Source organism: Brassica napus, unplaced genomic scaffold (genome assembly GCF_020379485.1).
Source record: "Brassica napus cultivar Da-Ae unplaced genomic scaffold, Da-Ae ScsIHWf_156;HRSCAF=284, whole genome shotgun sequence".
NCBI classification, from domain to species: Eukaryota; Viridiplantae; Streptophyta; class Magnoliopsida; order Brassicales; family Brassicaceae; genus Brassica; species Brassica napus.
The window spans coordinates 30,775-42,225 of NW_026014985.1; the positions used below are offsets into that span (position 1 = coordinate 30,775).

The 11,451-nt window shown below is 35.9% G+C and overlaps 1 protein-coding gene across 1 annotated transcript; it reads right to left on the bottom strand.

The window, feature by feature from the left end:
* Positions 1-5,068: 5,068 nt before the first annotated feature.
* On the bottom strand, positions 5,069-9,764 carry LOC111203068. Its single transcript, XM_048772371.1, has 3 exons — positions 9,221-9,764; positions 5,479-9,104; positions 5,069-5,370 (listed from the first exon to the last, which is right to left on the bottom strand). Exons 1-3 carry the CDS (start codon positions 9,762-9,764, stop codon positions 5,104-5,106), a joined length of 4,437 nt encoding a protein of 1,478 aa, XP_048628328.1. The 3' UTR covers positions 5,069-5,103.
* Positions 9,765-11,451: the final 1,687 nt, after the last annotated feature.

Below are 11,451 nucleotides of genomic sequence, written 5' to 3' on the forward strand. Positions count from 1 at the left end.
GAAATTATTAGCAGATAAGATAAAAATTTCATTATGTAAAATTTTGTTTGTGTTTATTTTTGGTTTTTTTACTAACAAAATAAATTACTATGATTTGAATTTGATGTGTTAGTTTTAAATGGCTTTAGATCTTTGAGGAATGTTATTCTCTTAAGAATTGTATGAAAACAAACTTTTCTGTACGTAGAAGAATGGTTTTAAAATGTTGTAATTTCGTATTGCATGTGTGTATATTAATAGCGTGGATTTTAGTTGTTAATAAAATATTGCGTTTGAAAAAATTAGTTATGCTCGAATATTAATGTGGATATAAGGGGGTGATTGAGAGTTGATGTAGGTGTTGTCCACAACCCTATTTATTTTTACAGCACCAAATTCAGAGCAATCAAGCTTTAAATTTTTTTTTTGAAATCACAGCTCTTAAAATAACCTACAGCTGTACAAATGCTATAGTAATAAAATCTAAATCCACAGCAAAAAGTCTACAGATTTTTTTCTAGAGCAAAATTTTTAAAACTACAGCCATTACTAATCGGACCCAAAATCAATTGAATTTTTTAATATATTCAATTGTTATATATATTTAGATTAGAAATAAATTTTAGGTTTTAATAAATATGACCTAGTGTATGTAAATATATATATAGGATATTAACCTATTAATCGTTCTAACCGGTAATTAAAGATAATCTATACTATTATTTGCAAAGTAAGTTTTTGGAATCGAATTCTCACGTTAAAAGTTAGAGTAGTTAATAACGTTTATACCCTTAATGAATAAAAAGTATAATTAAATTAAAAAGTAGAAACAAAATTTTAATTTATTTGATTAGATAATTGATTAAAATTAATAATAGTAAAAATTATCCAAAATCTAAAAATATAATTTTAAAAATAGATAATTTATGTATATATTGTATCGTTATCTGAAAAAGTCTTTTAGTAAAAAGTTAAAAACATGAATTATTTATAAAAAGTTAAAAACATGAATTATATAACTAAATATTAATCAAATAAAATTCTTAATTGTATAATTAAAATAGAATATTGAATTATCCAAAATCTAAAAATATAATTAAAAAAAAGATAATTTCTCTATATATATATATATATATATTGTATTGTTATCTGAAAATGTATTTTATTAAAAAGTTAAAACATAAATTATATAATTAAATATTAATACAATAAAAAAATTAATTCTATAATTAAAAATATAATATTAAGTTATTTTAAGATTTATTTTAGTATAATGAATATAGTATACAAAGAACTTTTCAAAAATTATGAAAATGTTTAAGCCCGCATCGCATCGCGGGCAAAACACCTACTTAGTATATATATAGTATCTTAATAAAATTCCGAAAATATTTCTAGATTTAAATGATTTAATATATAATATTTGATATCTTAATAAATTTTGAGCAAATATTGGTTAGGTAAATGAATATCAAAACAATAAATGTTTGTTACGATTTCAAATTGTTGAACTTGGTTTTGTTTTTTATTTGAAACTTAATTATTAAATAAATTAGGAATATTTAAAATATATATTTAATTAAAACTGGTTTATATTATAATATTTTTGTTCAGAAACCTATATATATTATATACTTTGTTTGACATATGCATGTATTTTCAGATTATAAATTTTCATATAACATATGAAAACTTTTTTTTAATATATGAAAACTTGATTCTTATTTATACAAATCTGACATAGTATAGATATACGACAACAAAATTATACATTAATAGAATACTTAAATATGTGCTTACTCATGTTCAAAACAATTATATATGCAAAACAATATATATGCATACATATAAAAGAAGTCGTGGATATCATGCATCATCAATGAAAATACACTATGCTCCTAGTTAATTAACGGCCCACCAGAGTATGTGATTACTTATCATTGTGCAAATCGTTGTACTTTAATCCTGAGCAATATTAATTTGGTATTGTAGATATAACAGAAAGTGGGTTAGACGAATCACAAATGTCAAAGTATGGAAACGGTTTAGAATTATTAATCAGTTTTTGTTAAGAAAATACATTGAATTATCAATCAGTTTCAATTATTTTTAATGCTTCAGATATTATTAAATCTCTTGTTGGAACATTTAAAATTTAAGTTACGACCATTGTATAGTAGATAAAAAATAAGACTCTGTTTTAATAGAGTAGATGTTACTTTAATTATAAATTGCTAAGCAGTATATGGTTTGGGCCAAATATGTTAGTTCTCTGTACATCAAAAATAATTACAAAGACCTCATATAATATTTTATATCAAAAAAACTAAAATCGATATTACCCTCCATATCAAACTATTAAATTACAAACAAAACATCTAAAATTATACTCCCCGATTATCAATCCAATTTGAAATCGATCCTCCCTGAAAGTAACTTTGATAATGAAACTATGTCTAGACTAGTGGTTACAAGAACTACCATCTGGATAAAACTTGCAGAAATCATATATACGTAGTGAGATGAAATCTTGAATACACGAACTAATTGATTTAAAAAAGTCTATATGTAGACGATAAGCATATTAATAATCTTGAAGCATTTGGAAAAACGGGGTTGAGTGTAGCTCAAGCAAGGGCTTCATGCCAAGCTACATTTGTCATGGAAGCAATTGTTGTATCTCAATCCAAAGCCAAACTGTGGAGCGTATATGGTATGACCGATACTCTGGTTAGAGCACTCTACCCAATGGAATATATTGGAAAAGGGAACTAAAGAAGAAAAATAGAAGCCGAAGAATGTAATTCTTATTTTTGAATTGGGAATTTGAATATATATGTCGTTTTGAAACTCAATTCAGATCCAGTGTTACCCAATGCACACCATGGAAATCAAAGACAAAGTTAAAACAACCTGAATTTATTTGGGCAAATTAAATTGCCTCTTTTTGGTTTTTTATTTATTCTTTAAAAACAAAATACATAAATGGTAGAATCTAAACTCTTTGAAACAGGAAAATAGATAAACTGGTGGAATTGATCCCTTCTCCAGAAGGAGACAATAACCCACTTATTAACTTAGATGGAAATTAAGGAATAAAACAGAGAAAAGCATAAGAAACCGGATAGGTTGGTCATAAATGTCTTGTTCATCTACATAATATAAACAAACTTTGTCAATTGCTTATAATAATAACATGTGTCACAGCGCTGGTAAACTTGTCTCAGTGGCACGTTATGGTTGCCCTTGTGTTCAGGTAATTAGTCATGTAAGACTCGAGTGTTGTGACTGTTATTCCATGGAGTGATCGCTTGATCCTTCTCCAGCAGGCGTCTGCTCGTCTTTTGTTTTCTCTCCAACGAAGGGTATCTAGCATTGCTTGTCCAATTGCTGTCTCTCCCTTAGATAGCATTATTACACCATAAAGGTAATTAGGTAAACAGTGTTGTCGTAAGAACCTTCTGCTGCGAACTTTAGATGTGGCAAGCCTGCATCAACGTTGTTGTAACGAAAATATTGTTTTATCCCTTGTACGTAATGAGCTTGCAAGTTTCCGCTGGCGAGGCATTTTGCCATTAGACTTTGGTACCTGTGTAACGCACCTCGTGGATGGACGGTCAGCAGGTGGATGTTGAGGTTCCTATAGACAATAGGAACTGCCGCAGAGTGGGCAAGAGGAGGAACCGCGGCTAAGAGGTTGCGGACTGATCTCCTAGAGTGCTTTGCTACACGTGAAACAATTCAGTTTGGATATCAGTTGGCATGAGTTCGAGATTTGAGAGAGCTCTGTTTGTGGTCTTTGTGATTTGCTGGTGTTTTTTTTGGTTAGTGCTTGTTGAAGTTTCAGAGTTTATATGTAATTCGTAATGTTTTGTTTTGATCAGTATATGTCGAGCAATGTTTTTGGGATTGGAATCTTCGGTGTTTATTGCTAGACGTGTTCTTTCTCTGTAATTGATTTTCTAAATATAATTTTGGAAAGTAAAGTTCTTTTCATAGTAATTGTTGTATATATTTTTTTCACAAGCATCGTAAATTCGTATATATTGGATTCCATGTGTTGTTTAAATTGGGTGTTGAGTATATATATATATATTTTTTGTTATCATATTGTATTTAATAGTATATATAGATGTATATGGATGGTAATTGGATTAGGGGATTTTTTAATTCTCTAATCTGAATTTTTTAATGACCAAGATTCATTTTCATTAGTAAAACGTATAGAAGAAACTCGTTTTGGGCTTAGTATATTAAATTAGATTCGGTGGGTTTAGTACACATTATTATATCGTTTAAATTTATAAAATTAGTTTTGGGCTAAGTGAGGCCCAATACATCACAGTTTCAACTTTCACAGACGCGCTTCCTGTAGAAAAACAAAAGACGCCCCCTCCCTACTCGCCACGTGTCACGAAAAGGAACAGGGTACGCTGACGTGGATGCATGAGGAGCTCTCTTACTTGCGGCCATAATTTTCATTTTGCGTGCATTGATCAATGGTTTCGTACAAAAATAAGTTGTCCGATATGCAAAGAAAGTAATCTATGATGCCAGCCTAATTTCTAATATCATTTTTGTCGTATTCTCTACTTTGGTTTAATTTTTTTTTTTAAATAATTATAAATAATTTGTCCTCATTAATATACATTTTTCGTTCACACAATTTCTTTCTCATAAAAAAAACAACAACAACTAACAATGTTTATACAACATTCTATAGCTGAAAATATAGCTACATCAACTACATACAAATTAAACCGAAAGACAACCGCCCCGCCCATAAGGCGGACAAACCACTAGTATATATATATATATTTGGGCTTGTAATCTGAATGAGTGAAAACTATAAGCATTGAGTTATACACATCTTTTTGTATGATAAGAAAATCAAAATTTCTTTTTTATTCTACGCTAAAATATAAGAATAACAAATAAGTTTATATATGTTTTTTTAAAGATATTTAATAATTTTGAACAACGAATAACTTTCTTTTTCTAACAAGGCCCACAACTCTTTATACATAGTACTAAGGGTTGTAATTGTTAGTATCAATAGTGTTGGTCTAAATGAAACGGGTGATTACTCTTTTTTTTTTTGTCATCAAAAGCTTTATTTCAAACTTAAACCGGTCCTATCGTACTAGCCTCGTGAGCTAGCGGAATAGAGACCATACTGTCAACCAACATGTAGTGTAAATCACGTGATCGGGCCTCTTTTGCAAGAGCATCCGCACGGAAGTTCAAAGAACGAGGTATAAAACTCAGCGAAAAGGAAATAAAAGAAGTTCTCAGTGCCTCAATGGCATCAAGCTCTGGATCAAGTGCTGGCCACTTCTTAGAGAAGTTGATGATGTGTACCAGCTGTTGACAGTCTGATTCCAAGCGTACCTGCTGGAACCCACGGCTACTAAGCTCCTCCATAGCCCACACTAAACTCTCCGCTTCCGCATGTAGTGGGGATGGGACGTTGATTAGTTTCCTTTGCCCTCGCATTACCTCCATGTCGCCATCGAACACAATAAAACTCAGCCCCACTCCAGTATCTTCTAGGACCCAAGACGCGTCGAGCTGGCATCTCCATCGTCCCACCCTTTCTTGTTCCTCCACTTCCGCTATCCTCTCATTCCCGTCGTCTGCTGCTTCCAAGATGTCCGGCAGGATCTGCGCTAGCTTCCATGTTGTAGCTTCCGAAACCGCTAGTTGCAGGGTATCCACAGGTGATGTATCCTTGTTATTAAAACATTTATCGTTTCGTGCCTTCCATAAGTACCAGATCAACCATGGAAAGAAGGCCGTGCTCTCAGCTCTGCTAGGATCTGTTTGCAAATTCAGTAGCATATCAAAGTTAACAAAGATTGAGGAACTCGGGAAGACCCCCGGAGACGTCGGGACTGTCGATAATGCCCAACTTTGAATCGCTGGCGGGCATTCAAAGATGATATGGTTAATCGTTTCATTCTCCGCACCACAGCGTTGACAGACCGAGTCGTTACCGCAATGTCTTTCTTTTAGCTTGCTCGCTGAGGCGACATATCCAGACAGAGCTTGCCACAGAAAATGCTTGATTTTCCGCGGCGCCTTAAGTCTCCAAACCTTCTTCTTTAAACCATTGCAACTCGGTCCCAGGCTTATGTCCCCACGCAGCTTTTTCCGTTGTTCAACTGCAATGGTGTACCCAGACCTCACTGTGTATACCCCCGACTTTGTATGCTTCCAGCTGTAGCCGTCCTTGCGTCCCGTTTTGCTGATCCTAAGTGTGAGAATACGAGATACATCATCGGCAGCAATAAATTCATTTATAACGCCAACATTCCATTCAGCCTTGTCGACATCAATAAGGTGGTGGACTTTAAGATCAGTATCCATGATCACTGTCTTTGGTTTCGCCGCGCGAGCAGGTTCCGTAGGGATCCATGCGTCTTCCCAAACTTTCGTGTCTGCCCCTGTTCCTATCGTCCTCTTGATTCCACCGATGAGAATCGGTCTAGCTGCCATCAAGCTGTTCCACCCAAAAGATGGGGAATTTGCTTTACCTATTACAAGTGGATTCGAGTGTCTGTAGTATCTACCTTTAAGAACTCTTGCTAGAAGGGACTCGGGATGTGTAAGCAGACGCCATACTTGTTTAGCGAGAAGGGCCAGGTTGAAATCTCGGAAATCTCGGAAGCCCAAGCCTCCTTCCTCTACTGGTACACAGATTTTGTCCCATGCCACCCAATGCATCCCCCGATTGTTATTGCTTGTACTCCACCAGAAACGCGCCACTGCGGCGGATAGTTTGTTACAGATCTCTAAAGGTATCAAGTAACACGACATCACATAAGTCGGTACTGACTGGGCCACTGATTTGATTTGCACCTCTTTACCACCCTTTGATAATAGTTTACCTGACCAAGAGTTGATCTTTCCATTCATCCTCTCTTGAACGAAAGAAAAAACTTGTTTCTTTGATCCACAAATCTTTTCCGGCATTCCCAGGTACATTCCCATTCCTCCTTCGTTGTTAATATTGAGTGATCTTTTCAGATCGGTTTTTGTGGACGCTATGACCTTAGAACCGAACAGAACTGAAGATTTAGACTTGTTCAGTTGTTGTCCTGAGGCTTTCCCATAGACGTCAATGATGCGAACCAGTTCCCTGCATTGAGATTGCTCCGCTTTGCAGAAGAAGAGGCTGTCATCGGCGAAGAGTAAATGAGAGATGGCGGGGCTCCCTCTAGCAATCTTGATACCCGTAATAGTTTGATCTCTCTCCGCTTGTTTTATATGCGAGATCAGAACTTCCGTGCATAAAATAAATAGGAACGGAGACAGCGGATCGCCCTGTCGGAGACCCCGGGACGGCACGATCCTCCCTTTGGCCTCTCCGTTTATCAAGACTTGGTACGAGACGGAGGTAATGCATTTCATTATCCTTGCCACCCATATATGATCGAAGCCAAATTTTAGAAGTAGGGCTTCCATAAACCTCCATTCTACGCGATCGTAAGCTTTACTCATATCAGTTTTGATCGCCACGAACTTCCCTTTGCAGCTAGGATTTGTACGAAGCGCGTGAAACATTTCTTGGGCCACAAGGATATTATCAGTGATGAGCCTCTCTGCCACAAACGCAGATTGCGTCTCTGAAATGATCTTCGGCAGGATACTTTTCAGCCTAGATGATAAGATTTTTGAGATGATCTTATATCCCACATTGCAGAGACTGATCGGCCTAAATTCAGTCATCGCCTCCGGTCTTTCAGTCTTTGGTATTAGACATATATTAGTCATGTTTAGTCTCTCATCAAGCTCCCCCGTATCAAAGAAACCCCTGACCATATTGCAGACATCCTTCCCAACCGAGCTCCAAAAGCGTTGGTAAAAGAGGCTAGTCATGCCGTCTGGACCAGGCGCCTTCTCCGGGTTAATCGCAAAAGTAGCATTTTTAATCTCCTCATCTTGAGGGATACGAAGTAGATTCTGATTCATGTCCTCTGAGACTGTCGCGGTAATAAACCGGAGGGATTCTTCAATGGTGTCTGGGTTTGTCGTAGTGAACAACGTCTGGAAATAGTCAACAGCGACTGCCTCTATATCGTCCTCTTTGTAAACCCATTGATTCATCGAGTTTCTCAGGCGAGTAATTCTGTTGCGTGCTCGTCTTTGTTTGGTCTTCGCATGAAAATATCTTGTGTTCCTATCTCCTTCTCGCAGCCATATAACTCGACTTTTCTGCTTCCAATAAAGCTCCTCTTCCCTATATGCTTCACAGAGTTTCCACTTCAATTCCAGTTCTTCTTCGCTTGAGATCATCTCGTCGTTTTGCACTTGATCTAGTTTTTGCTTTAAGCTTTCAATAAGCTTTGCGCTGTTGGTGGGATTCCGTTTCTTCCACCTTGAGATGGACCTGCGAGTCCTACAGATTTTGTCATAAAGCTCCAGGTCGGGTTCCATCTTTAGTGCCTCCCATTCTCCCTTAACAGTGTCGATGAAACCTTCTTTACCAAACCAGTTACGGTCGAAACGAAAGTTTCTTTTTCCGCGAGCCCCTCTGTTTTGAAACCTCGCTAAGATGGGCCGGTGGTCAGATCCCCAGCGCAACAAATACTCCACATAAGTGTGGGAAAATACATTATGCCAATCTTCATTTCCGACGGCTCTGTCCAGCCTACATTGCACCCGTCCTGCTCTGGTTCTTCCTGCCCATGAAAAAATGTTCCCTTTAGATGGAAACTCAATCATCCCGCACCCTGCAAGCATGTTTTTAAACGGCAGGAAAGAGCTTTCTGGTCGTTTTCGCCCCCCTCTTTTCTCCAAATTGCTTGTGATCTCATTGAAATCCCCCATCAAGAGCCATGCTCCTGTCCTGTTTGCACTCATCCGCAGCAACCTTTCCCATACATACTCACGGTATTCCACCACCGGATCTCCATACAAGAACGTGATAAACACTTCCTGTCCGTCTATCTGCGCTTTTATATCAATCATACGATCATTATAGAAAATAATATCCACCGCAGAGTCCTCCATGTAAAACAAAGCCAATCCACCGCCCCTACCAACAGGGTCCACGGTGAACAATTTATCATAACCAAATTCAAACTTAAAGTCTTGCATAAAAGAAAAATTGTTTTTTGTTTCTGAAAGAAAAAGAAAGCTAGGTTTAAAACAGCGATGCAACTCCCGGAGGTGTTGCTTGGTCAGGTAGGCTCCGGCCCCCTGACAGTTCCAGGCGATTGCACTCATATCTGAGTACTGGGTGGTTTCTGGGACCCCACCGAACCTGATGCAGCAGTAGATTTTCGGCCTTTGGTAACCGAAGGATACACCTCAACACGAGGGACCACCTTTGAGCCTGGGTCTTTCGTCATGAAGAGACGCCCCTGTTTGGCCAGCTTGCCTTTTGGTGATGCTCGACCTCTATTCGCAAGCTTCCTGGATGCAGCTAAACCTTTTGTGTCTGGGCTTCGCGTACCCCTGCGCTTATTTAAGTTTGCCGGGGGGAGAGGGTTCTTTTGCATCCTCCTGCCCTGTTCCGACATCCTTCTTGGAGGTAGGTTGTTCCTACTTTGTTCTCTTTTCTCTTTTCCCTCTCCTCCTAAGACTCTTCCATCTTCGTGTTGTTTCTCCAAGTTTTTAGTACCTGCGGTTTGATATTCTGGAGCCATCGTCTCTTCCACCATCGTCTCTTCCACCCTAGTTTCATCAAGCAGGTCATCATTGTCTAACATTTCCTCATCCATTTCAAGTTGTACGCTGGCATATTGTTCCTCAAATTCTTTCAACTCCTCCTCCGTCATCTCCTGCTCATTATCTGTTGGCTTGTCCAGTTCTTCTAGATTTGGCCTGTTAAGGGATGGAGCACCCGTCTCAATAGGACTTCGCAATTACAATTGTTAACCAAGAGTTACAACTATTAACACAAGTGTTACAATTGTTACAGTAACGGTTGCAACCATTAACCAAAAGTTACAATAATTAGTCACCAATGATTTTAGTCATCAAGGTTGCAATGGTTTAGCACCAAAAATTGCAACAGTTTATCATTAATAGTTACTATCACAAGCAGTTGCAATTGTTCATCTATAAATATTGCAATACTTAACTTAAATCGTTGCAAAAATTCACTTAAATTTCTAACAATCCTTTCTATTTAAGTGCAGTTTTATCCTTTATATATCAAAGCACAAATAACCTAACCTATAAAAGTTTGACACATGGCATATACTTTTTAATTTAAATAAAAATCTAAAAAAAAACGAAAACAGTTTCGTTTGATAACTAATTATTATGTATTATTTATTTATTATATTTAAAACACCCTAATATTTCTCCCACTATCCCCATCATCTCACTATATCTTGATCAGTTGATATTTCTCAAGAAAATTTTCAACTCTTAATCAAAATCCAAATCTAACTCTTAAATTCTTAAGTTCGTTTTTACTTGCACATAAATTCTTAAGTTCTTTCCAAAAGTTCCAAGACTCTCTCTCTAAAAGTGTGATGAAACTGCACTTTCTAATTAAATAGATAAAAAATATGGTGGATCGTATCTATACTGCCTAGAGTAAATTTTGGATTCAGATCATTATAGTCTCTGGCCAAACGGTATTCAGAAGAAACTGTTTTGAACTGAGAAAAAAAGAAAAAATGTTTCTATGGATGACTGGTATGCAAGCGCCCTGCAAAATTGGCGGATGAAGGTAAAACTCTGATGATCAAATCATAATTTTCTTTTGAATTTATTTTCCATAATTTTTTTTCTAATCTTCTCATAACCTTTCTTTTTTCTTTTGCTATTTTAGATATTTGGAATAAGTTACATACTACGTGATGGAAAAGGTTACATAAACAAAAGGGGGGGGGGGGGGGGGGGGGGGTATGTCAATAACACATTTCAAAATGGACTCAATCAATTATCCATTTGTTGAAATATGTTTTTTATTCTTGTGATGGTGATAATTTAGGGAACTAGAGTTATCATGAGAGCACAATTACAAGGCCCCAAAGAAATTTAGAAGGACCACAAAAAAAAAGAGTTTATGAAACAAGATTCATTTCTACTGTCTAGACCAAGACCAAGACTCTCAGATCAACATATATACATTTTTATATAATGTTTACCAAACTCGTAGATTCTCATAGAAACTAAAAAGATTAGTATTTTAATTGTAGTTGTGCAATAGATATCTTTTCGTCATTTATTTTTTTCATTTATAATGATTTTTTTTTTTTGAAAAAGGGTTCAATAATTCTTTTTTTTGTCAGCCTTCAATAATTCTTATTCAATGGGATTCATATTAGATTGTAATAAGATATAAGATATTTAATCAAAAAAAAGATATAGACATGAAAAAAAATTGAAATCTTAAAATATATTTTTCATTATAATTATATATATATACTATGTGCATATAAAAATAATGTCCGTGCTGAGCACGGGAGATGATACTAGTATTCAATAAATAATTAACACATATATCAA

Excerpts from the sequence above, each read along its gene's own strand:
- LOC111203068 (XM_048772371.1), bottom strand. The coding sequence starts at position 9,764 with ATGACGGAGGAGGAGTTGAAAGAATTTGAGGAACAATATGCCAGCGTA. Across the intron at positions 9,105-9,220 it reads GGGGTCCCAGAAACCACCCA|AAACAAAAAACAATTTTTCT; the intron begins GTACTCAGATAT and ends TTTTTCTTTCAG. Across the intron at positions 5,371-5,478 it reads TGTTCGATGGCGACATGGAG|GTACGCTTGGAATCAGACTG; the intron begins GTAATGCGAGGG and ends GGGTTCCAGCAG.